General features: G+C 41.8%; 1 protein-coding gene across 3 annotated transcripts in view; it reads left to right on the top strand.

The window, feature by feature from the left end:
* Positions 1-2,443: 2,443 nt before the first annotated feature.
* RNF144B (ring finger protein 144B) overlaps positions 2,444-26,374 on the top strand; it is a 55,629-nt gene continuing 31,698 nt past the window's right edge. The window contains exons 1-2 of one of the 3 annotated variants that reach the window (XM_041426734.1): positions 2,444-2,578; positions 22,175-22,364. In XM_041426734.1, the coding sequence (XP_041282668.1) occupies positions 22,200-22,364 (165 nt within the window). In that variant the 5' untranslated portion in view covers positions 2,444-2,578; positions 22,175-22,199. Of the gene's footprint in view, positions 2,579-2,603; positions 2,944-5,258; positions 5,550-22,174; positions 22,365-26,374 lie in introns of those variants that run through there. The other 2 variants (XM_041426735.1, XM_041426732.1) reach the window with 2 other exon arrangements.

Raw genomic sequence — 26,374 nt, 5'->3', positions numbered from 1 at the left:
ATAACTTCAGTGTCTCCTCTTTCATGTGTATTTAGTATGGTTCCTTCAATGCTGCTTTGTAAATTACTCTTTTCACAGCTAGAGGGTCTCACATGTTACCTGATGCCCATAAGAGCTGAGCAACTCTACTTCTGTTTGTGTAACACATGACTAGGAGAGCAAAGCAAGCTGTTTGGTTTCATTTTATTTTTTATCATCAGTTCATGAGGTGCTGCTGGTTTGGGGGGGCTACATGTGCTGTCCAGCTGGGGACCTGGGACCTGCTTGCACAGGCTGGCCTCTGGGCCTGAGAGGTGTCCCATGGCCCTGGCTGCAGTGTCTCCAGAAGCAGTGCTGTCACCTCATTGATGGCCACTGTGTGGCTGGGGAGGGACACAACTGCCTTGTGAGATGGTGGCTGGCACACCTCATGTCACAGGAGAAGGTCAAGGTGGGGTGTGACAGTAGCCTCTTCCCTGTGTCCTGAGTGCAAGGAGGTGGCTGAGGATGTGCCCTGGCCTGAGAGCGCTGCTCTGGCTCCCCTGGGCTGGATGTCTGCTGTTCACTGGCAGCTCATCAATGTCTTATTTATGGCAGGCTCCTAGAAACTTAGCTTGTTTTCTTCTTGCAGGCTGGTTCTTCATGTACATAGTGAGCAGAAAGGAGTTAGCCTAAGCAAAAATTTCTGTAAAGCTGTTTGGTTGCCAGTGGCAAAATGCCTGCTCGTGGTGGTGCTGGTAGTAGAGCTCTGCTACCAGCAGGTTTTGCTCTGGGGGCAAATACACTTTGTCTCTTTTGATGTTTTCAGGTCTCAAGAAGACAAGGTGCACTGGAATTCCAGTAATACACTGTTAAAGCCATTGGCCTGGATCTTTAAGCTGAAATTTCTAAGCACTTGAAACCCACCCACTGGGGTAGCAGGCTGACTTCTCATGGTTTTCTGCTGAGGCTCTATTTTATTTTTTCCCCTCTAACACGGTTCTGTATGGATCAAATACCAAAATATAGTTTAAAGTATAAACACAGGAAAAAATACTGATGGAGAAGAAATAGAACTCATGGAAGCCATATGATTTTGTTTGGAGATGGTCCACTGTGCCAACAAAGTTTAATGAATGTTGCATTTTTCTTGGTTCATAGGAACAGGATGAGTGCAAGTCACCTAGCACTCTTTGTATCTGAGACAAATCCACTCATTTTGAGATCATAATCATAAATCTTCAGTAGACAGTGTGCCATCCCACTCCCTTTTTTTACTGTAAAATTAAAAGCTCTTTACATTGCACCTACTATTCTTTCAAAATAATTTAACTTGATTTATTTCACTCTAATAGAAAACTCCTTATAATAAAGTTTTATGTTTTAGCTAAAGGGATTAATGAAGATTTCAAGCCTGGTTTGTCAAGGAGTGACTTGCATACCAAGTCAGAATTGTAGAACAATAGGGTTATTTAAACAAGAAAAGATGTGGTCCTGATTTTCTTGTAGCTGTACTGATTAAAGCTTGTCTGCATGCAGAATATTGCATAGCTCTGTATTTTTCTGCACTGACATCTGATTTCTAGATGGTTGTATAAATACATATATGGAATAGAGATTCCTTTTTAAAACATTTGGTTTATGAAGGTATCACAAATGACTTTTTATGGTGTAATTCCCCTTTAAAATAGTTCCCATTGAAGACAACTATTAATAGTCCATGACATCAGGGGCGTCACACTTTCAACTTCAGATAATATATGTATACTCCCTCTGCAAAACCCCTTCCTGTTTTGTTTTCAGCATTGGTTATGCTACTCATTAATATCTATTTCTGTTGTGAAACTATCTCTCTTACATCTACAAATACTTTCTTTTTCCACAGGGAAATAGATTATTTGCATGTACACTAAATAAAATTGATAAAGACTAATTTTTTAGTTAGGCTCTGATTTTAAAAAGCTTGTTATAAAACCTCTTTTTATATTACACCTATGCACAGCAATTGCTGTTCAGGTGATTTGTTGTTTTTTTTTAGTTGAAAACTGCGAAACATGATATTGAAATTTTTTTTCCCTCATAAACTTTATGTTTTTTCTTTATGTAGAATTACAATGAAACTGTTAGTTATACACTAACTCAGCGTTTTCACTTGCTGTTAATGGTATTTTGTTTGTGGGATGTCAGTGATCTTTTCACTGGTCACGCTATTACTTTTTTACCCATCTATGTCAAAAATTAATTAGTAATTTCAGTTAATGAAGAGTGGCTTAGTCATTTCTGAAGTATTTCGAGTCACTGCAAGGATGACACAGCCATGTTAGTAATTAACTATGCCAGCCTTTATTCTTATTCTGGCTAGTAACTCAACTAAAAGTTTCCAGTGATACTGCATTTTGACATCTCAAAGGCTCAGCTATTCCCCCAGTCTGGAGGTATAAAAGCATCAGTTAAGCGTGTCCAAAAAATTAATTGGACCCTTTCAGTTTTGTGCTGTCTATCACAGCTGTCCAAGAAGAAGGCAAACGGGGAGAACTTAGCTTGTGCTGTGTCTGGAATTGTGTGACAATGTGAACTTCTCTTCTATTTGTTGGCTCAGAAAGGAAGCCAATCAATCTGGGTAAGAGATTCAGGGATTTGAGCTGGGTAGCAATTTTAGCATGACTCATAACACTTCATAAAATTAGCTTGCCAAGAAGATGTGCTTCTGTGAAACTGTGAAGTACCTGGGCTTGAGGTACAGCTGGAAGAGAAATCATTTTGACAGAAGAGCTCATAAAAGTCCAGCTCACGTCTTTTGGTGATGGCAATTGAAAGAATCATCAGTATTGATCATCTCAAGTCCTTATAGCCTGAGCTCCTGCACAGTGCCACATCACCTTCAGCTCCCCTTTGCTGTGGGGATCCTGGAGAAGCACAAAAGTAGGGGCAAATACTGAAGAGAAGATGGAAGCAGAGGCATAGCCAGCTGTCCACAGAGCATCAGTAAGTTATTGTCTGGCGTGTAAATCCGGGCCCCACAGTTTAGGATTTGACACCCAAGAAGTGGAGTGCTTGGAACAAGCATATCTTAGCATTTCCAGTTAATTAAATGTCTCGAGAAGCATTATTTTTTTCAACAATTTTGTGATGTCTAAAGGAAAATAATTTTGTTGTAAGCAGTTTTGCACATTTATGCAATCACATTATAACTTGCATGGAGACAGTAGGAAATGGGATAAAAATACAATGGGATGTTTGTAGCCGAAGTTTCTAGAATTTTTGTGCATTTTAATGTACTAAATCTAGTTTTCATAGTTTAAAAGAACACCCCCCCCCAGACACAAGCTGGCCTCATCATACCTGAAGGGAAGATGGGTAGTCTTTGTTGTAGTTCTGTCTCTTCACTGGTGGAGGCTACTTCAATGAAGCTTGTTTTTATTTTGTTGTGCCAGCAAGGAGTAAGTACCAAACCAGATGCTACTTTTGCTACTCTGATGTTGGCAGCTGCCCTGCTCTGCTTCTGAACTTACTGCCCTGCTGTTTTTCCTACACCTGCATGAATGACATGATTTTCTTCATCCTCCCTCTCTCACCACTCTCCTCCTTGAGATAATTGCCTTTTGTTCATGTGCTGTGGTGCTGAGCACAGGGGCTGAGAACAGGGAGAATTTTCCTGCTGAGCTTCATCTGTGGCCTATCAAGTACTTGTGTGATGGAGGCAGAGTAGCAAAGGGGGCAGCTGCAGGAGGAAAATATAGGAGTTGGAAGCAAGAGGGAAGGTAGTGAAGAGAGTAGTGATAGAGGCTCAAGCTATTTCATACTAGAACAGAACATGAAGCATAAAAATCTAACCAGAGAAGGAGAATTGTTTTCTACTCATAAAGTTGTCCAAAGAATTCCACATTTTCAGTACTGCTCTAGAGCCTAAAAAATAGCTCTGAGCCTTCAGTGTTTCTTGAGTCTTGTCTAGGACTGGCCACTGCTGAGAATATATATGTCTGCTTCTGCTGGGAATTGCTCTCCTTGTTCAAGTGGCAGTAAATGTGACGTGGCTCTAGTTTGCCTAATCCTGTTGTAACCGTGTTGATGAACACCATAAGGATCAGCAAGATCCCACATGTTGGAACAGCTATATTTTTTCTGGTTATTATCCCCTCCCTCCCTAAATATATATAAATAATATATAAATATATAAAATTTGTATATATAAAATTATATAAATTATACATATCTTACATAACTATATCTAACATTATTTATAACACCCAAAGGTATTTTAACACAGTGTTAAATAGATAAATTCTAAGTTTTTACTTATTCTAAGAGGAAAAGAATATATGATGGTAATTCAAGCAAAGCTGTAATATAAAGGAATAATTCAGCAAGGAGGCTGAATTAAAGTTGCACAAGCTTTTTTTTTTTTTTTTTCTTTCCCCTTAAATTAATCTGATGCAGTATAATTGTCTGAAAATAACTAAAAGCTCAGCTGTGAGCTTTTATACATCCCGGAAGAAATGCCTATATATAATTTTTCACAGGAAAGTACTGAAGGCAAAACGCCAGCAATGATTGCATGAAGTACAAAGTAAATTTATTTCATCATAAGAAAATTGTAGATTAACATTTATACTTCCTTCTGTTTTTCTGCACTCTCTGCACTCTGATATATCTATATTTCTTATCTGTGGGTGTGGTGCATTTCCTACAGCAGGAAAAGTTCTTGAGGGTTTGGTGTCATGTGGCACAATTAGATATTCTCCTGCTACTTACTTGGCTGATGTGATTAGGTCTGGAATACGGAACTGCAGGATTCCCAACCCCTCTTGCACACAGGGACAGCTTAAAGAGTGAAATTTTAGTATTGACAGAATGAGACAAACACCATCATCATTAAACACTCACATCTGAAATTGCATGGGTACTTTACTTTTGAGTTTAGATTTTTTGCTCACTTCCCCTCCAACGTCAACACATCACACTTTTTTTGGGTTTTTTTAGATGACATTTTTCACAAGCAGAAGCCAGCGAGGTTTCAGACATCAGCTGCTATGCAAACTGCTCTCCCCAGCAGGTTAATTTGGGAGGGCTTTGATGAGTGTCACATCTAAAGCCTCGCTGCTCTCAGTTTTACCTTGTCGGGGCTCGGATGGGAGCCGTGGTCGGAAGCTGCACAGAGACCCAAAGCCGAAGGGGAGGGTGTGCCTTGGCTGGGAGCTGGCCGGCTGTCAGGAATCACCTGCGGCTGAATTGAGTCTGGGATGGGAAGTAGGAAGTGCTGTGCTCAAGCTTCCTGTACAAATAAATGCAGCTTTCCCACAGCCGCTGCATGCGGGCTGTGACGCGCGTGTAAGATATAATGGCAGCGTGCACTTAATAGCAGGGAGGGGATGATTCCTCGGAGTGGCACGGGGGCTGGGAGACGAGCCCGGCTGCAGCCCTAAAAAGTGTTCGGCTGTCAGATAGCCAGGGACGAGGAAGGGCGTGTGGGAGCCAGCGGCTCCACTGCGAGCTCGGGGCTCTGTGACATCGCGGTTCTTGGGAATGCCCGGCTCCGAGTGCAGCCCCTGAAAAGTCACACAGCCGGCAGTGAGCGCTGCTCTCCTTTCAAGGTATGTTGGAATACAGCTTTCTGTCTGGTTTTCCTTAAGAGCACAGGATACCCTCAAAGAACAGAAAGCCAGCATTTGCTTCTAATGGAAGAAAGTGGAAAAGGTTTTTTTATTTTTATTATTTTTTTAAATTATTTATTTATTTATTTTTAGGTAAGGACTAAAATGATTAAGTAGCTAAAATAAATGTTATTTGTGGTTTGGCTAAAATCAAACTATGTAGTGCTTAGAACTGAGGCAGAAGGAGATCTTGACGTCCTGACTGTTAAAAGGCTGAAAATAAATAGACGTCAAGTACTTCCCAAAAGGGTGAAATTACTTTTGTCAGTGCAACTTTTGGAGAAATGTCTGTGTAAAGTGTTTAAAAATGCTGCAAAATTAGGATATATCTGTGTGAAAGGCAGTTGCTAAAATGGCATATGTATTAGTATAAATAGAAGAACTTCTTTCATACTGAAAAAATACCTGATTAAGCTGGAGGAAGCTTGAGTTGAAAATGCTGATACTTCCTCCTGGTTTAAAGGCATTTCTTCTGCTACAGTTTCATGCAGCTGGTATCAGGAAGGAAAAAATACGTTCATCTGTATTGTACATGTGTTAACTTCTAATCCGTGTTAATGTACACTTCTAATCTGATCAGGGTTTAGGGTTATGTCGTTTATGTAAGCACATACAAAATATAGCATACTTTAGTTTTCTAGTTTGCATTTAAATTTTTTTTGATGCTGAGAATAGACAACTGCATTTACTGGAATGTTTGCACTGCTTTCTCATCATAAGGCTTTCTCAGTGCAAAGCAGCTTTAGTAATGAAGATATTGCAGTCTAATTTATTTTAAAGCTCTGTATTTTCTGTAATACGAAAGCACTCTGCTTCCTAACTGCATACAGCAATATCAAATGTCTTCCTTCAGAGATCACTGTAAGTTGTAAAATATTTAAAATTACTATAGTAAAGAAAGCATTGCAGCGTGGCTTCGAATCCTCTTGGTCAATAGACACCAAGTGCTTTAAAGAAGTAAATTTTAGCAGAGATACAGGCTGTGACTGAAATACCCCCATGCAGCTTTCCAACTGCCTGGGAGCAGGCAGAGCAATCTGATACGTTTGGCTGCCCTCAGCCTGAAGGGCAAGTGGTCTCGGTTAAGGGCAGGCACTGGGTTTGGGATTCCAATATTTACGGAAATAGAAGTTTCAAAATCCTGTTCTTAAATATCTTTCAAAACAAACAGATTGTCCTGATGCTTGTCCTGTATAGGACTCGTCTGTGCCTGAATGTGAGTGGGTGTCTGAGTTGTTGCTTTAGCATGAAAGTGGCTGAAACCCTTCCATCAATGAACATAAGCTATTTTGGTGAAAGTACTGCACATTGATGAGGCTGCATGGCTGCAGTTATACTGCTGAAAGTAACGCTTTAGATTATGGATTGAGAAGTGTGTGTTTGCAGGGTGTCTAAAGCTGTAGTAAAGCGGAGGTATTCTTTCAAACTAAACCAGAGCTACTCCAGAGCCAAGTAAGTGTGATGAGAATCAGACTCCTTTTCTCCCATGCGTCTTACTGGCTGAAGGGGATATTTCACACGAAGTCCTGTCTGCTCACACAAGGACACAGAAACCTCCCTAGGCTTCATGTGGAACTAGCATTTGGCAACCTGCAACAGTTTCTGCTCCCCATGCTGAGGTATATTCTGCATGCACCTCGCTGGTGGTTGTGGGCTTCTTTCCCGCAGATGTGACATTTTGGTGATTCTGTTTGTGTGATACTATCCCTTGGGGCAAAAGTTAGCAATATAAATAGCAAACAATATGGAGCTTTTTTCTCTCTAGCTAGGTTCTTGGATTGCACTCTATTCTCTAAATGCTTCATAAGCTTTCTAGAAATAAATAGCGTGGAAGTGGTGGTCTGGCCTTTCCCTTTACGCGGAGGAAAGTATGTACTTGTCCATATTATTATTGTGAGTTTAAAATGCAACTGTGAGAATCAGCAAGCTACTCCATAGGGAAACAAGCAGTGCTAATGCTTAACCTGGTTCACAGCTCATTAGTATGCCTCTGATATCATGTGTGGTGTGAGCCTGAGCCCTGTGCCTGCAGTTAACCCCATTCAGATCTTTCAGTGGTGAGACCCAGTGGAGTGTGTTGCTTTGATGTAGCTTGAAAGAACTGCTGTAGACTTGCTGTCCCTCTTCTGGAGTGGGGAGTTTTCTTGAATGTGCCTGAAACTTCCCAGTGCCTATAGATTGTATGGATCAGATCCATAAATATCTCCTGGGCTAGTAGTACTGTGATATCTGAGACCATAATTACAGCTCTGGGCCCATGGATATCTCAGGCACACGTGAACAGAATACTGTGGCAGGCTGCCAGTGTCGCTGTGAGCCGAGTCCATCAGACCTCCTTGCATGTCCTAAAGCAGACTTTGCCTTCAGCTTCATGAGGCTGAAAGTGATTCTGGAGCTGTGCTTTTCCTCGGGTACTTACTTGCCCAGAGCTGGGTACAGTTCCCTCCTCTTCCTCTGGTTTCTCCATGCCAAAACAGAGCCCAGTATAATGCACTTCACAAATTGTCTTCTTTGCCCTTACATTCATTCCATTTGAAAACTAATCTTCTTTTGGTTTGAAAAGGGAAACATTGAACAAAACAAGAAAGAACAGACCCAAAGGGAAAGACAGCAGTGATATTAAGCTCAGCCTCTAGCATTCTGTATTTCTGCTGAAGCATAGCTGAGCTGCAGTGCTAGACTATGAGCCTTCTCACTTGACAGAAGCACAAGTCTGAGGGCCATCATACACTGCAAATTTGCCTAGTCTTGGACAAACATTTACAGAGATGCTTGTGCCAAATAACTTTGTGCTGATCAGTAAGAAAATAGTGTTTAGTAATCGTTCTGTGTCTCTTCTAAATGGTTTCAGCTCAGTGGGAACTGAGTGGGCTTTACATTCATAAAGTAGGTCACTGCTAGGAGATACTAAAACGCTAAAAAAAAAAAAAAGTATCTCAAATTACAAAGGTCCTTATCCTTCCCTTCCTGCTGAAGTAAAACTTTTCCAACTCCTAGTCTTCCAGGAGGAACAGAGGTGCCAAGTAGGAATTTTTAGGCTCCAGAGCATAACTAGGTTAATTGCATTGCAAACATGCTTTCAAATAAAAAATGTAGCTATGTAAAAAAAACACTTTGTTTATAGAGTTTACTTGATCTCTTTGTATGTATTGGTACTTGTGCACAATGACATATGTGTTTCTCATTTTTGGTTTCTTTTATTCTATTATAATAATGAAAAAATGTCATGAGTTGCCCACCACGGTTTTTCCTATATTTTTAGGGGAACCTGCTCAGCCTGCAAGAGAAAACCCATAATATGTAGTTAGAAAGGTCATCAGTTTACCTTCTGCTTTGAGTGTCCTTGGTTCCTGCAAGCACAGTTCCAGTTTTGGTGGAGCTTGGGCTAACCTAGCATCCTTGCTCCTTCTGAATGAGTCAATATCTCTGGAGTCCCAATGCCAGCCAGCACCAAGCACAATGATTTGGTACACATGAATCTGTCTTTTGGATCCATGCACACTAGAACAAATTCCCTGCATGGAGTTTCTTCCTGTGTATTTCCTGAGCTTGTTGTAGACGCTGCCATCAGGGGTACTTGTTATAAGTGCTTTTTGTTGCAAGGAGAGACAAGAGAGCACAGAATCATGGAATGCCTTGGGTTGAAAGGGCCCTTGAAGACCATCTAGTTCCAGCCTACCTGCCATGGGCAGGGACACCTTCCACTAGTTCATAGTCCTATCCAACCTGGCCTTCCAAGGATGAGACATCTGCGGCTTCTCTAGGCGGTCTGTTCCGGTGTCTCACTACCCCTCTGAGGAAAGAATTTATTCCTAACACCTAATGTAAATCTCCCCTCTTCTAGTCTAAAACCATTCCCTTGTTCAGTCACCATCTCCCTGTGTAAAAATGACTTTTCCTTTTCTTATAGACCCCCTTTAGCTACTGGAATGCCACACTGATATGTTCCTGGAGCCTTTCCCTCTCCAGACAGAACAATCCCAGCTCTCCCAGCCTGTCTTTGGAGGAGAGTTGTTCCAGCCCTCTGATCGTCTTTGTTGCCCTTTTCTAGACGTGCTCTAAACAGGGCCATGTGCTTCCTGTGCTGAGGACCACAGGGCTGGATTCAGAATTCCAGGTGGTGTCTTAGCAGAGTAGAGGGGCAGAATCCCCCTCCCTTGATCTCCTGCCTGCTTTGCTTTTGGTGCAGCTGAGGGTGTGGTTGGCCTTTTGGACTGCAAGCACTGATGCTGTTGACTCATGTCCAAGTTTTCATCCACGAGCACCGCCAAATCTTTTTGGCAGAGCAGCTCTCAATGAGTTCTTCTCACATTCTGTACCCATGTCTGGGATTGCCCTGACCCAGGTGCAGCACTTTGCACTTGGCCTTGCTGAACCATTTAGTTCTTATGCACCCACTTCTCTAGTTTGTCCAGATGCTGGTTAGGAGACAGAATACTGAATCACTTTTTATTAGAAGGAAAAATTACCATTTTACTGTCATGCTCATGCTTCTGCCCTTTAATTGAGACTGTCAGTATATTTCTGTCTGTTGCAAGCTTTTCTGCCTTTTGCTTTGTTGTAAAAATGAGGAGAGGATGGAAAGCATAAGATGTGAGTCATTACTCAAGGAGTGGACGTTGTCTGGGTATCTGACAGAGGCGTTGATGATATTCAGGTTTGGTTATACAAACTGTTGAATTTTCAGATAGACAGGAACGAAACTTGCAGATCTGAAAACATTTATGTGTTCTATATATTTGAAAAAGGGAAAAATCATGGGTACAGAAGAGCCATATCTGTTTTTGGGGACTGAAACAATTCCTTTGAGGCTACCTCTGCTTACACTCTTATGTACTGTATGTTGCTGTGGCGTGGGGGAGATTTCTTTGCACATGTATATATATAGCTGCAAATAGTTCAAAATTGCACGCTCTGAATCTCTATGTACATAGAAGGAAAAACACGTTTCATGACAACTAGCATCCAGGCTAATCCTTTGCATGCAAAGAAAATTCCAGAATTAAGTAGAAGCAGTGACACACAGGCTGGCACTGGTTATGTCTGAGCAGGAGATGGGAGAGTTCATGTGTTCTGCCTGTGATTAATTTTTGAAGCATTCTGTTGGAGGTGGGGAGATGATGAAGGAAAACAAGCCAGTCTTCCCCCCCTTCAAAAAAAGAGGGTTTCAAAGCTGTAGTCATTGGGGAAATGGAGCTGATCCTGTGGGCTGTTTACCATTGCAGTCGCTGGAACATTTTTCACGGCAGCGGGCCCTCTGCCAACCACCGATACTGGAACTCTTCCCCATGGGGTTTACCCATTTTAGGGCTAAGATAACATCCACAGGGCCAGCAACAACTTGCTTGCTGAAATTTTGCACAATGGAGAAGATGCAATCTTGCACCCTCTTGACCTCTCCACTGCCGCCCTGATGGTTTCAGTGGTGAGGACTCTTCATCACAGTTGCCACAGAAAATCTGTGGGAAAGGCAATCATGCCCTTTGGCAGGAGTGAAGTAGAAGCCACATACATGTACATAATTTAGACAATACTACTATGAGGACATGTATTTTTAGGATTGGTCAGTTTTTGTTGCAAATACCCAAGCAATGTGCATGGCTTGAGCAATTTCAGCCCCCTTGTTAACTTTGCTTATCACATTTTGGGAGGATGGACCAACAAATCAAGGAAACATACACTTGTGAAGAATAGAAAAAAGTCAGGAATTCTTGTCTTTTCTCCCAATTCCGCGACAATGAGGACGAAATGCCTGTTTTGCCTATGGGCATGAGTTGTCATGGTCATAATTAAAAGACCAGCCAGCAGAAAGTTTCTAGAAAGGTTTCTGTAAGACTGTAATCCTATAATGTAACAAGTCTATGAGTTCTTTTCAGTTCTACTTAGTCATTTTTCTGAGAGTTTGGGAGGTGGGGCAGGTTCTTTCCAAGTTAAGCTCCCAGTTGCTTATCTTTGTGCACATAATGCACAGGTCCATTGAAAAGCACTCCTTTGGAAATGCTCCCCTTGGCAGGACTTGGACTGCATGGCTAAGATCATGAAGAGACTAGCCAGTTGCTAGCAGAGGCTGAGGCACTTGAGGCTGAAATCTCATATGTTTGCAGGTTGCTGTTCTCCCTTGGAATTATTTCTGTAATGAATGTTGAAATTTGGAATAGAAGTGAGGGAGTGATGAATACAAACCTCTTACTGTGTTTGATGGACCCTTCTGCATTATTACATGTCTTATACTAACATCTGGATTTCTAAGTAGTTGCATAGAGCCCCTGAGAAACTAACTGTGTTCCCTGTGCTTAGCACAGTACAGGCAAAAGTCTTCTTGTGAATGCTTGGAGCCTGAAGCACAGAGACAGAAGGGGAATGTGGAAAATAGGGTGGGAGAGGGCAGGGCAGCAATGAGACAGCATTGTCTTGTGTGATAGACAGTGTCATCAGCCAAGCAGTTTTTTTACTCAGGTTTAAGCAAATGTTGTATTTGTCTTACACTGTTAATAAAATGCAGAGCAAAATAGATAATGTGTGTTAAAAATGTTTATTTTTAAAAATGGGAATATACAGTTGTTTTAATAATACATGTCTGTTAAAGTTAGTCAAGAGTATAAGACTACGTATTTTTGCTATTCCAGCATAGTTTACGTCCTCTGTTCAGCAGCATGTATGTGAGGCCTTTCAGAGGTTAGAGGTGCCCCAAATTCAAAGCGTGGGCATGTGGGGCTCCTCCACACTGGAGCAGTAAGCAATATGGAAGGAATTGCCTGCAGCAGAATTCCTCCCAGGATCTCTCTCCCAGCATGCTGGGCTCTTACCTTTTCCCATGCGTGGGATGGGAAAGAGGGAGATGAAATGTGAGTACTGAGAGTACAAGGAGAGAGATGCTAAGTCAGGGGACTGTTACTGGTGTTTACTTCTACTTTTTTGCCTCTGCATATCTGGCCATATAGCTGTAATTTTTCCTTTCCTCATCTACAGTTGCCTTTGGAAGGACTCATTGAGGAGCTGGCAGAGGAGTGGTTTAGGGATGCACTCTGACTAGTTTAACTACCAGTCAGGAAAAGCAGTACTAATAATTACTTCAGTAAATGTGTTTAGTTTCAAAACAGGCTTATGTCTGGGTCCAAACCTCTACTATTGTTTCTTGCCAAATTTCAGCACAGCCAGTAGCTGTTCATGTTGTTTTCTTAATGGCAAAGGCTTATGTTAGAGATAGTGACTTCCCCAAGGTCTAATCCTCAGATTTGACTCCCAGTCTTTAATTCACTGACTGTCCTTGTAGCTAAGACTTGAAAGTTACCACTGGGCAAGCTTTCTAAGTCATTGAGATACATTTGGAGCAAGGGCAGTTTTCAATGTTTTAATTATTTTATTTTGGTTACCTCAAATAACATATTTACTGTATAATAATGAGCAGTGTATTTGGCTGTAAGATTAGATAAGGGCAGATTAAAATATTATATGTATTAGTTTTGTTCACTGAGCAGTCACACAAAAATCATTATAGGAGGAAAATCAGCTTATTCTGTTATTTTTGTTGATGTAAATCTAAAGTTTTTTCAATGCTTGCAGTGAAAAAGTCTGTAGAACCATATTCTTGCAAGTTTGCACTTTCTGTGGCTTAACAAAACTACATGACAGAGATGTTAAAGGTGTCGTCTTATTGCAAGCACTGAAAGAAAAATTGTCAGATCATCCCTTCCAAAAATAAACACACATTAATTTTTTTTCAATAGATGGCTTTCAGTACATTCTGTTTTCCACTGCTTTCACTTTAACAATGTCTCTTTACAAGTATTTCCTAAAAATCCTTTATGTTAGAACAGGCCAGTGTTGCAAATGTCTTCTGAACACACCCTATCTAAACAGTAAACATTCCAGCTCAGGGATTTAGCATAAAACCAAGGTTTTGTTATCTGATTAACAAAAATAAACATTTTTTTCTGTGTCAAAGGCAAATTGTTACATCTGACTTTCTATTCCTGTTTCAGCAGAGACAGCTAGCCAAGTTATCAACCCATTTGACCTCCCAAAAGGTCAATTCCTTTTACTTAGTAAATGCCACAGTTACCAAAAGCCTTAATGTGGTCTGAAAGAAAGAACTATCATTTGTCATTTTGAAGAATGTGTTTTTATTTAATAGTGGTATATTACTTCTTGTCAACAGGATGTTAAAAGTAAAGTCCACCAAACTAGTTTGGGTGGAAATTCCTTGTAGCTTAGCATTAACATATGTTGCATAGTGTCATTAAGAGCAGAGGATGTTATTTAGAAAAGCTTTAGATTTTAATCTCAGACCTGGTAACCAGTACTTGGAATTTCACTTGGTATAATTTTGTTGTTTGAATATGTTTTGGAAATATTTGGAAATGTTTGATGCCAAAACACTCTTAGTTTTCTTGTCTGACCGCATTTTGTTTCACTGCATTTTGTGCTGATCAACTTTGCTGAGCACTTTGGGCAGGATGAACATAAAACCTGAGGAGATTCCTGCTGTTGACATCCTTCAGGACCGGGAGGTCACCATAATCCTGTGCCTGGGGCCAGCACCATCCCACTGCTCAGCGCAGTAAGCCTGTTACATCTGGGTCACCCCGTGATGGAAACCCACAGGCCTGCCCTGCACTCACATCCAGTAGATCTGGTGCAGGAAGCTTTCCAGCCTGCCAGTGTTGATAGAGCTGTGTCCTGCACATTGATATGTGCTAGTTTCAAGCGCAGAACTGACTGAAAGTGGTGGCTTCTGCAGTATGGTCTGACCTCATCCCATGCAGAATGGCTTGCTCTCATCCTCATGGACTCCATGAGTATTGCCATGGTGTGGCTCCTGTCAGTATTGGAAAGAACCAAATACCATGTTTTGATTATACATTTCAGTTTCATAACAGGCTGAGTTATTTCTCTTTTAGTTGACATGTTTTTATCTTTAAGTGATCCAAAAGTGCTTTTCCTAGCTCCCTTCAGCTGTGAGTTGCAGCATTTATTTCACCATTATCTTGCAGATTCCCTGTTCTTGACCTCTCCTGCTCTTTAAGAGTGGAAGGGGGAATCCCTCGCTTTTTTCCCTCTTGTCTGTTCTCAAGCAGTATGGCAAGGAAATCTATAAAGTATTACCACAATTTCTGTTTCAGAAAGAGAAAATATTCTGCTATATTCATTTAATACCCATGGTCTTCTTGTAGAAAACCTCACTTCCCTGAGGACATATAGACATAGGGTCACAGGAAGTTGCTGTGAAGAACTGGTGTTCTAAATTTTCAAAGTTATTCATACCTCACAGTATTACAGTACAGTAGTTATCCTACAAGTGTATTCTCAAAGCCTTGTGGAGACTGATATATATGTGTTCTAGTGGTGTTTTGGTTTATTAGAATGTTTTTGAATGATTGGGTGCTTGTGATATTTGGGAAGCTATTCAGTGTGTATTTTAAATATCCTAAATTGCTGGTATAAAAATTCCTGGCAGAAATCTGGATCATATTCCGAATTACTACAGTCAGTCCACTGCATTCCTTTAAAAGTATTTGATATATTTATTTTTTGGTTGCTAGCATGATATGACAATACTCCATATAGCTACTGCTTCTTGAACAGCAACTCAAGGTTTTGGGTTTTTTTTCCCAGGCATTCCAATGAAAGCAAGTGAGAGAAATTGCCTTTGGTGTGTTCTCATCTACCAGCACATTTACTTAGGCTGCTTGTCCTTTAAACAAGTTTTCTGACAATAAAAATTTTACAATGTAGAAAGCTGTCATGAAATGTTATACCTCTGACTTTTCTTAAGCCTTGCTCAAAGAAAACAGATATTGAAATGCTTTTATTCTCTCTAATGCTTCAGCTTGGTAGCATATTATGGTAATCCAGAAATGGGTTCTCCTTGTACACGCATGTAATCAAGTGCTTGCTCTTTTAAGGCTCAGATGTAATACAATAATTCTGAATATATTAAAAATGTATTTAAAATGAGACCTTCTATTTGTGGATCTGGTTGCTTTTTTTGAGAACATGATTTCAGAAAATCTAAGTACTTGTTTAACTTCTTAATAACCTCATTTAAATAAAGTAGAACATTCAGGCTTTGATACACAGGAACACTTAAACATGTGATTAAATGTCATTCTTGAAGATGAAGGCTTTTTTAAATTGTGGCTTTAGTCATATGTTTTACAGCCTAACTGGATCACTGTGTGATAAGTAATGGTGTATGGACTGGAGAGGTAGTTCTGTGTAGGCAGTGCATATCATAAGGAGAAATTAATGCACCATGGGTTAGTGGTCTGTGTGTAAGACCACAGACACTCCAGTGCACTTGACTCAGAATAAGATGAGATGCTGAGTTTAAAAAACCTGTCTTAGTAATGAATTTTGAATGACATTGTCTTGAGAGAGCTTGGACAGCTAAGGACTTGTAACCAAAACTGGTAATGATGTCATTTCACTGAAATTGATAGAAATGTGGGTTACTGACAGCTGTCTTCACAAGTCCTAATGTCACAGCTCAGTTTATATCTTGTAATTTGACCCCATTTTCTTAATACCACTCTGTTACATTTTTTAAATCTTTCTGTAATTACTTTTTCCCCAAGGACCTGATTTTTAGCATTGGTTTTGAACACTCATGTTTTTCAGTTAGTTTTCTTTTTCTATTTTAGTTTTTAAGGAGGGAGCCTTAGTTACAGGAAACAACAGAATCCTGAGTGAACAATGTCAAACCAGGTTTTTGTATGGCACTGAAGGAATTTCATAATGGGTGGATTACTTGAAAAATCTCTAGGGCATGAGAGAATGACTTGCAGTGCTTGCAAATGTGCCTCCAAGAGAGTTTAGTAAATACCTAGTACACTAAATAGGAGTGTAGCACACATACTGTGAGTTTGTTTTGATGCTAAATTTTTTTTTTTTTTTTGTAAAAGAGGGAAGTGCTGTGCTAGGTGTTAGACCCAGGTATATCCTTATACCTGTAGGGGAAAACACATTAAGGACCCTTTTTGTTCCATTAATGTTTCCTGGAGCAATGTGTCTCCTACTGGTGCATTTCTTGGCTTCCTTCTAATTGCAGGCAAAAGCATACAGCTTTGCTAACTTCAGCAGAATTGTTTGTAAGCATAGGAGTTGAAGTAGCTTCTCCAAGAGCTCTGTTTGGATGCAGCATGTGAAAAATGAAAGCATAACTTGTGGTGCTGAACTTACTCCATTGATTCTCCTCCAGCTTCAGTGCAAGAGGCTTTAATAAATTCTCTGTGATGTTTCTAAGTGGTGAAAGTCACATTCAGACACACTTTTTTTTAAGCTAAATACAGTGACTTGGTTGCAGGCACACCGACAATGTCCTGTTTTTGCAGCTCAGGAGACTGCCTGCCTTGTTTTCTTTATCGCATCTACAGAGTAACTTCTGTTCTTCAGTAGTAGTCGTGGTTTGAGGCAGCTGGGCAGGCTCAAGTGAGCCTTTTTGTGACTGTAACAAAGATGTTACCTTAAAATTCCTGCTTACAGGGAAAATTTCAGCAGTAGGTTGCATCGATTTTTGATACCTCTATGGAGCTGGGGTGGCTTGGCCTTGACTGTCTCCCAGACCCCACCCAGCTGCTCTCTCACCCCCATCACAGGAGTTAGTAGTTTCCACTTTGGGGTGCTAATGCCAGGATTTGCAATGGGTACCTGTCTAGAAGCAGGTATTACAGATATTTACTGGTAGGAAGTAATTTTCAAGGTTAGATATCAGACACTCTAGTGTCAGGAGGCCCTGAAGGCAAACAAGTTCTTCATTCCTTCTTCCAGTGCTTTTCTTCTGTTTTTCATATTTCGCTTAAAATCTCCATGCTTTCTGTTAGTGTTTCTGCTTGAACTTACCCTTCTCAGTCCTTTCTGCTTTGAGCACACTAATGTTTTCTTGCTTACGGGCAGCGTTGAGATGTTCTGGTGCTACAAGAAAGCAGAAAGCTTTGTCACTCCCAGAGACAAAGCAAAAGTGTCTGCAGGCAGATGAGTGGAACGGAAACGTTGAAGGGTCTGAGTGCTTGGCGAGCTGTGGTCCTGGTGACTGTGCAGTTTACAGCCCACAGGGCTGACCCTCCCCAGCTTGCTTGCATTCGTTCAGACTTTGTGGTCCTGCTTCGTCCTGTGGCATCAGCACCATCAGGGTCACAGCCAGGGAAGTATGAGTGTTCTTATGAGCTGAGCAGCATACAATTTGAGGAAAGATGTCCAATTTCCTGGAAATCCTGTGCAGTGTTAAAGGAGTATGATCTGCGTGTGTGTACGTGGCTGATAGAAGTAGACAAAAAAAATGGATCTTCCGAGTTCCTGAGTGTTTACGCATTCCGGGGCCAGTTTGACCCTTCCTTGTCGTGATTCATGCTGGTGCAGGATTCAGACCAGTACATTTCTCTGGATTTGAATGCCCTCAAGAAGTGTTTATCAGTATTCCGCAACATCTCATGGAGCCTGTGCTGCTGTTCAGTGGAGGTTTTTTTTGCGGAGTTGAGGTGCTGCACTACAGTTTCAGTGACGCATTTCTTGCTTTGTTTGGGATGCTTTCCTAAGCAGGTCATTTGTGTTTGTAAGCATGAAATGGAAGGTTTTAATGCTTAACTGTGTGTTGTATTTATATGAGTGTCCATTGTTTTTCAGAAACTTTCCATTTACTTTAATTTCTGATCACTTTTGTTCATATAACTAAATATGGAATGGTGTTTTACTTTCTGCTCCTTACTTGTTCTTCAGTGACTCCCTCGTCCTGTGCACAAGACATACACCCAAGATGCTTAGTTTTCAATCTAACCTATTGGCAACTCACTTGTAATTGCAATAGGAATTTTAATCCTCTGTAAAGATGGATGTGTAATTAAGTAATGACTTCAATCTAACCTATTGGCAACTCACTTGTAATTGCAATAGGAATTTTAATCCTCTGTAAAGAGGACTGATGGATGTGTAATTAAGTAATGACCGTCTGTGGGATAAGTGTAGCAAAGTGAAAGCCATAAAAATTCAGAGCAGCTGAGGTGGAACTTCATGGCTTCCCTGCCGCACTTGGAAGAGGCAGTTCTGCCAGGCTGATAAAGTTGAGGAGATAGTTGAAGATCTTGAGAGAGGACAACTGTTGGGGAAGAACAGGAAGAGTAGTGGCTGGGAACTGGAGGAAGATATTGTTACCACCATCTGATCTGATGATGATGAGAATGAGATCAGGTCTTCAGGGGAGGTTCAGAGCCCAGCTGCTGCTGAATGGTGCTACCCTTCTCTGTTACCCTGAGCTCTTCCCCTAGTGTGTGTCCCTTGGCAGCAGTAGCAGAAGTCCCAGTTCTAATGGGCAGATGGAAGGAGCAGTGGGCTGGGTTGCTCTGGGAAAAGCAGCAGGCCCAGCAGGCCATGTGCCTGCTCTCCCTTTGACAGGCGGGTGTTTAGTGCTAGCAGGATGGCTTTGCCTGTGCCAGCCTGAATCAGAGAGCTGCTTGTGGACAAGCTGGCCTCTCAGGGACCATGGGAGGAGTGCTCTTCCTGGTAGCCATGGTGTTTCCTTCAAGGGCTGAGCAGGCAGGACACGGAGCTGTCTCCATGTTCTCTGATGCTGTTTGCTTCGTTTGATGAGTTAATGGGGCTGCAGTGAGTGAGCCAGCCTGGGCTGGCTGGGGGTGGATCCTCTGATGTGCCAGGTTTGCTTGGTGCTGTCTGCTGGAGTTTTCCACAGGGACTCCTGCCTGTTTTAGGGAGAACCTCAGCTGTCCTCTGGCATCTTAGTGTGAGGGAAGGGTAAATGTGTGCAGGGGCAGGGAGCAGAACTGAATTTAACCTGCAGTCTTCAGGGACAAGGGGTATCATCAATGACAATGGGATATCATAATGAGTCCCTACAGCCATCACACTGTGGCATTAGGTTGCTACTAGCGCAGAGCAGTGTGTCAGGTGCCTGCTCTTCACTGTCACACTGAGTGCTGCATTTAGGCCATCTAAAATTAGCCTCTAGCCTTAAACCTCAATCATACACCTGAATCTTCCTACTGCTGCCTTAATGCTGCCTGCATGGAGGGTCATAACCCTTTTAGTAATAAGAAGAACACTGACTTTTGAAACAGCTCTATCCATTTTATATCCATTCCCTCATCTTGAAACATTCCTACCTGTTCTTTTGTGCATCTGTTCTTTTAGCATTGCTGCCTTTTGCTGTGTAAATGAAGAAATCTCAGATCACTGCAGAGTGAAGGTGAGTAGCTCACCTGTACAGATGCAGCTGCTGTTGAAAAGCAACCTGAGTAAATATGTTACAATTCTCCTAAATACTGAGATAACGTCTAGCATGTAGGTTTAAATAACAGGTAGTTCTTGATCTGCCATAGCGTTTCCAGTGACTCAGTGTCCCCCCCCACCCCGCTGCAGTAATTACAGAAGATTGTTGCAGTTCCTGACTCAGAGGGAGACTTCCTTCTAAGGCTTCTGGCCATGCTGGAGCTCCAGCTCTGCAGCTGTATGGAGCAAATTGTGAGGGACATCAGGGTAGCAGGCCCCAGGACTGCAACAAGGATAATGTGGGAGTAGTGTATGTTATAAACTAGTGATAGCAAGCCATAAAAAGAGAGTTTGCTTTGGATTTGTGGTCAGGAGTTTGGTTGCCAGAATCTTGGCCATGATGCTCATATATCTTGAAATTGTGTGCTTACAAGAAAGACATTCCAGGTACAAATCTGGTGGCTTCTCTGACAGGATAGTCTAGGATAGTCTAGGAAACTACCAAGTGTAAAAATTAAAAAGGAGTAAGTGTTCTCTGACCCAGATTTATTGTGTTTTTGTGGCTTTTGAAGAGAAAGTGTCTTCCTGCAGATTGTGGGAGCATGAGGCATGAAGCTTTGGGGACAGGCCTGGGGATGGGCTCAGCTGTCAGTAAGGTTATGAGGTGGGAGCCGTAGGGATAGGTTCCACAAACTCTATGAGCCCCATCATTCTCCCCCTAGGGAGGAATTCAGCAGGCACTGCAAGTTAGTACATCCCATATGCATTGATGGTCTGCAGCTGCGTTTACCACTCTGGCAGCCACAGAATGGCAGCAGGGATGTGCTGCCAAATGTGACCTGACAGCCCTGCCCAGAAGGTGCTCAGGAGTGCAGGGGAGGCCAGCAAAAGAGGACCAAAGGGCTCAAGTCTGTAGTTTCCCTCATGAGCTGTCAGATCTGACAGGCACATCAGTAGGTCTTGATTGGTTTCATGTTCGTGCAGCCTTTGTTTGTGATGCAGCTCTTCAGATTTAGTAGAGCTGCACTCTTGGTGCTGCTGCAAGCAGCTGTGCACAGCTGGCCATCAGGTCTCTGCTTGTAAAATATGTGTGAAGGTTGTCTTGCCATCAGCAAAGTGTATTCAGAAGGAGGTCTGTGGAGGTTGAGCCGAGTTTCTTAGAGGTGTGGATAGATTTTTCTGTGCCTTAAATACTGTAGTGAACCCCACTGTCTGTGCTGAGGTGAGTAAAATCTGCAAATAGGCTTTGCATTGTTTCAGCTTAAGCACAAGGATGTTCTCTAATTCCTTTTTCAGTGTTACTGTGTAAGAATGAGGGTCTTGAGATTTTTTTTATGATTGTGGTGCAGTGTTTTCAAATGTTTAGGCCAGAAAGCATTACATGCAGACATGGCATTTCCATCTGCTGCTCATCAAAGAAGAGAAATTTCATCCCCGAGCACTGCTGTGACGTGTAGTGAAAACATGGCTCTGGTGAGCATCTCTCTGTCAAAGTGCTAGTGCACTTGGCTCACAAACATCAGTTAGATGCCTCAGAGGTCTGTGAAATAAATAGAAGAGCTGGAAGCCAGGAAGTGGGATGCTTTTTGGTATCATTAGGGCAATGCAAAAAAGAAGACTGCACATGAAATGTTTTTACTCATTTGGTTTTAAGCTCCAGATCTGTGTGAAGTAGCACATGCAAGCTGAAGCCCTTTCCTGGGTTTAGATGCCTTCACCATCCCTCTTGCAATAGAGTGCCAGCTCATTGTCTTAGTGACAGAGAAGGTGAAGTTCATGGTACCCATCACCAACATTACAGACTAAATGTTTGAAGTGCTTGCCTAGAAAGTAGGAATCTGGTCTTGTCTTGCACTGCCTAGGGGAGTTTCCAAGCCACCAACTGGAATAGAAAGTGGGAGTGCAGACACTCACTGGAACTGTGTGGGTGCAGTGAAGACTGAAGGATCCCATTTGGGTGAGTCTGAAACTCATTTGAAAAGGCAGAGTGATATATATATATATATATATATATATATGTATGTATATAAATAAAAATGCCCCATCTGTGTGAGTTTTGTTTTGTGTTTGTTTGGCTTTTTCTTTATTTTGTTGTTAAGCAGCCTGACTGAGGTGCTTTGTGCCAGCAAGGTGAATGCTCTCAGAGAGCCCAGCCAGTTCAGGTCATTTGAGGAGGTGTGCTCTCTTTGTAAATTTTGAATGGCCTGAAGTTGACACTGGCTCCAAGATGTTGAGTAGTACATTTTGGGTGTGCAGGTACTTTTATGGATCTGAGATGTAAATTTTCAAAGCAATGGAAGTGACTGCATGGCTTGTACGAACTTTCAGCAGTCGATTTCTCTTTTCAGGCTGAGTTGCACCATTAATGACTGAATGGGCTCTGTTGAGAAGGCTTATCCTCACACCATGACAGCGGATGAGTCAGAAGCTGGAGAGTTAGCTCTGGAGCCTCTCCTCACGTGCAAGCTATGTCTCTGTGAATATTCCCTGGATAAGATGACCACTCTTCAGGAATGCAGCTGTGTCTTTTGTACAGCGGTAAGATTTGTAAATACACTTGCATTGCAGAAGCAGGGTAATGGAAGATGGACAGAACTGTGAGATGGGATTACTTGTCTTGTACAAGCATGTGTTACACCCATGCTGACACAGGATGCTTTTCTAAAGAGCATTTGGTGTTAGCTTGTCTTGCCTTATTTAAAAGATTGCTCTTGTTTAACTTTTGAAAATTTGTAACTAACGTATGTTCCAATAGCAAGTACTAGTAAAACCCAGGAATAAAGGGGGAAAAAGTTGCAGTTTAAGAGTGTTGGAGAACATACACAGTTTGCATGCAATCTCAGTATTTACTTTTTTTTTTGAAGCAAAACCTTGAAATATCATAGGATAGCTGTGAGCTTTTTTTCCCCTACTATCCTTTTCTGAGTTCTCAGGGACCTTTAAAGTCTTCTATGTAACTTTTAAGGGCAATCAGAAAACCTAAACAAAAATGGCCTTTTGAACCTTTGCCTCTGTGCTGCAGAGATGTTTCTCAGGTCATGTGTTGCCTATAGTAGTCAGTAAGGACTTTTTGGCCTGCAAATTCAGATCAAATAAAGCTGGTGGAAATGATAGAGGGAGAAGTTGAACAAGCTGATAAAAGCCCTACAGATAGTAGTACTCTTCTGGTCTCTTTGTCAGCATGGGAAAGGACCTTGTTTCTCTGGTGATAGTGACTGTGATGTACCTCACTAATGGTAACTAATGTACCTGACCTGAAAACAGGTCAGAAGTCACTGGAGGATGTTGGTGTAGTGGTTTTTTGTTGTTTTTGTTGTTTGTTTTTAATTTGTTTGCTTGTTTTGTTTTTTATTGGGGGGGGGGTGGTGTTCTTTTTTTAACTCTAGAATAAATGTACTTGGTTTTATTTTTGAAAAACAAATTGTGGATAAGCACCAAGCAAGTATGTTTATGTTTTACCCTTGATTGTTTGCATTCATGAAGAAATTGGATATTTGTGAAGCCAGATACGGTGAGAATATCTTCACTTACACTGAATTCAGAGTAGCTGAAACAGGATGAGAATCTAGCTGTGTATTTGAAGAAACTAAGCTAAGATTGATTAATATGCATTTCAACCTGAACTTCATGAAGTTTGTTTTCCATACCAAAAACAAACTTGCACGAGACATTTCTGTATTTTAGTTTGTAACAAAAGTTTGAAGAACATGTAACCTAAAAGGTAGATGTGAAGATACTGCTTTAAATACAAAAAACCGCAGAAAATTGGAAAAGTTGATACTTTTACAGTGGTCCCAGTCCTATCCCAAGAACTCAGTATCTCTGATTTAGTATTGTTAATGGTACATGAACCTCAGTGCTAGCTGGGTAGCGTAACCCTTAGGGAAGTGTGGCTGCCAGGCAGAGCTGGACTCTGCACTCCAGCAGGACGCTGGCCAAAGGGAGAGGCCAGGGATGGCTGTGCCTGCATGCCTCCTGTTGGTGTCACAGCTGCCATCACATCCATACACTCCTTCCCTGGCCAGCACCAGGAAGAGAGTCCTGTGAGCTTGGTGCTCCAGTGCTGTGGCAGCGTCAAGGAAGGTGCAGTCACAGTTGTTTGGCATCTGCGCAAACTTGGCTGACTTTGAACCCAGAGCCAGCCATGAGCGAGCCCGAATGCAGTTGGGAGAAGCCTTTAGACATGCTCTATTTATTTCAGTGGGCATAATATGCCTCAGTTGTGTTTATGCTCCCAAGTCCAGTGTTGGTCTGACTGTTGCCTGTGTCCCAACGTCCTCCCAATGGATGTGTCTGGGCTGATGCATGCTGAGACATGTAGATCTTACATCCTGTAACAAAGAGGGCTCTGGAAACTTTTAACCTGGCTACATGGCTCTCTGTCTTGAAGCCAGAGCAGTTTCTGGGAGTTGCATTTTTGGGCAGCCTCCAAAAAGCAGTGTCAGGAGCAGCTTGACATGGAGTGCTGGGACTTGCAAGGGGGACTGCTTGGGGCACAGCCTGCAGCAGCTCTACTGGTGTGCCATGCCCTAAATTTCCTCTCACCCATGCCAGAACATCTAGATACCTTCACACTACACTTAAGAAAAACTTTGGGGTAAGAATATGTGCTGTGAGCTATGGGGTTGAGCACCAATCAGTTTTGCAGCTTTTCAGCTAGCAATGCTTTCAGCTTGTATAGCTTATTCTTCTGTCACTAAGGGTAATTTTATAGATCCAGGAGTAGTATTAAATTTGAAATAGAAAAGGGCTTGACATGGAAATAATAGATTCTGCTCCAGTAAGCTGAAACCATTGCTTTTGTTAATTTTACATGTGAAGTCTTCTTTTTTTTTTTTTTTCCCTTCAACTGAAATGGTGATGCTGCAATGATGATTATTTTTCACAGTATTTGTGGCTGTGGAAACAATTGGAAATTGTTACTATTTAGATATCTGTGGGAGTGAGGTTATATTTCCTTTCCATTTGTAGTCTGTAAAACCAAGACATTCAAACAACTTAGAATTGTGTACAGCTATTTTTTTCAGCTTAGAAACTCTTGCAATAAACAAAATATCCCATAAAAGCTGTGTTCTAGCCAAAGTAAGTAAACTGCTTTAGAATGTGTATGTTTGCATTTTGGTGGAATGTTGCTAGTAGGGCAGGAGTTTTTCAAATAACTGTAAACATTTTTACTCTCTCTGTTCTCAGCAGAAAAAGCAGATGGCTTGCAGAACATACTTGCCATCTTACTTGGTAGCTCAGTCAGGTCTGAAGAGGCATCAGCCTCATGTTTTTCAACATGTGTTGCACTTGGCATGAGATTCCACTGCAGTGTGAGATACAGCACACATTTACACATCCCAAGAATTTGGAAATGGCTGTAGTGTACCTCATGACTTGGTTTCATTGTGTTCAGATTTGTATTAGTTTTGAATGACAGACTGATCTCTGAAGAGGGTTGGGAAGAGACGTGAGATATATTTTATCTGTGAAAGTTTTAGAGGACTGAACTTGACATTATTCAGTTAATTTCCTGTATCTGTAAAATCTTTGCAGAGTGCCATGCTGTGGTGCACAATTTTAGATATGGATATTCAGCAATATCTGTACTGCTCAAGCTCCACTATTTTTTGGTGCCTTTGTCACCTTTACTTATCCCTTTCCCGAAAGGGGAGGGGGGGGTCTCATCTGTTCCTGATACTGCTCATCTTGTTCCTTGTCTTCCCACTCATCCTTGTATATTTGGGTGGGATGTCCTTCTTATCATCAGGCCCTTAGGTTTACCTTTTGTTGCAATTTTCTCTTCCTTGGATGTGCAATTACTCAGGTTTTTGCCCCCACAGTGGTCATGGTGCTCACATATGTATGTGAAATAATTACACACTGTGTCTGTCCACACCATTCTAGTGTTAAAAAATACAGTATTTAATTGCACTTTAATGCATCTGGGTCCATAGCAAGCTAATAATAATTACTTCTGGATTGAGTCACTTACAGAATGATACTTTGAATATTATACTTATTTCTAATAAAAGTTCATAAATGTTTGCTCTTTTCCTTCCTTCTTTGCCCAGAGAGCTCTCGCAGTGCCTCACTCAGGTAAGACTCAGGAGTGCTCTGGTGGGGCAGTGCAAGGAATGGACGGGCCACACACTCCCCACTTTGGCTTTGCACAGCGCACTGGGTGTTGCCCAGGCTTTGGTGCTCATTAGACAGTCTGGAAAGTGTGCATCTAGGAGACTCCTGCCTTTTCAAAACATGGCTGAAACTGGGAAAGCAGCAGGGAGAGACAGTGAGGGCTATGATCACGTGCATCTTGCATCCCCTGGGCTGGAATTGCCCTGGTGTCTGGCACACTCTCCCCTATGGAAGCACTAGAGAGGAGTGCAGGACTAGCAGTAACACTGGAAATACCAAGGGCCCTATGAAAGACTCGGTGTGAGTCTGTAGCCTGTAGGCAGTCGTGAAGGTCAAGTTTTAGCAGGTGGGATAGGATTGCCCTGGTGGCAGTGGTGACAGGAGGGAACCAGTGCAGTGCTGTTGCAGAAATGTGGTCTTAGGGGTCA

Source organism: Onychostruthus taczanowskii, unplaced genomic scaffold (genome assembly GCF_017590055.1).
Source record: "Onychostruthus taczanowskii isolate IOZ18803 unplaced genomic scaffold, ASM1759005v1 scaffold94, whole genome shotgun sequence".
In the NCBI taxonomy this organism is placed as follows: domain Eukaryota; kingdom Metazoa; phylum Chordata; class Aves; order Passeriformes; family Passeridae; genus Onychostruthus; species Onychostruthus taczanowskii.
Note: the sequence above shows the minus strand (reverse complement) of the source record. Positions and strands in the feature narration are given on the sequence as shown.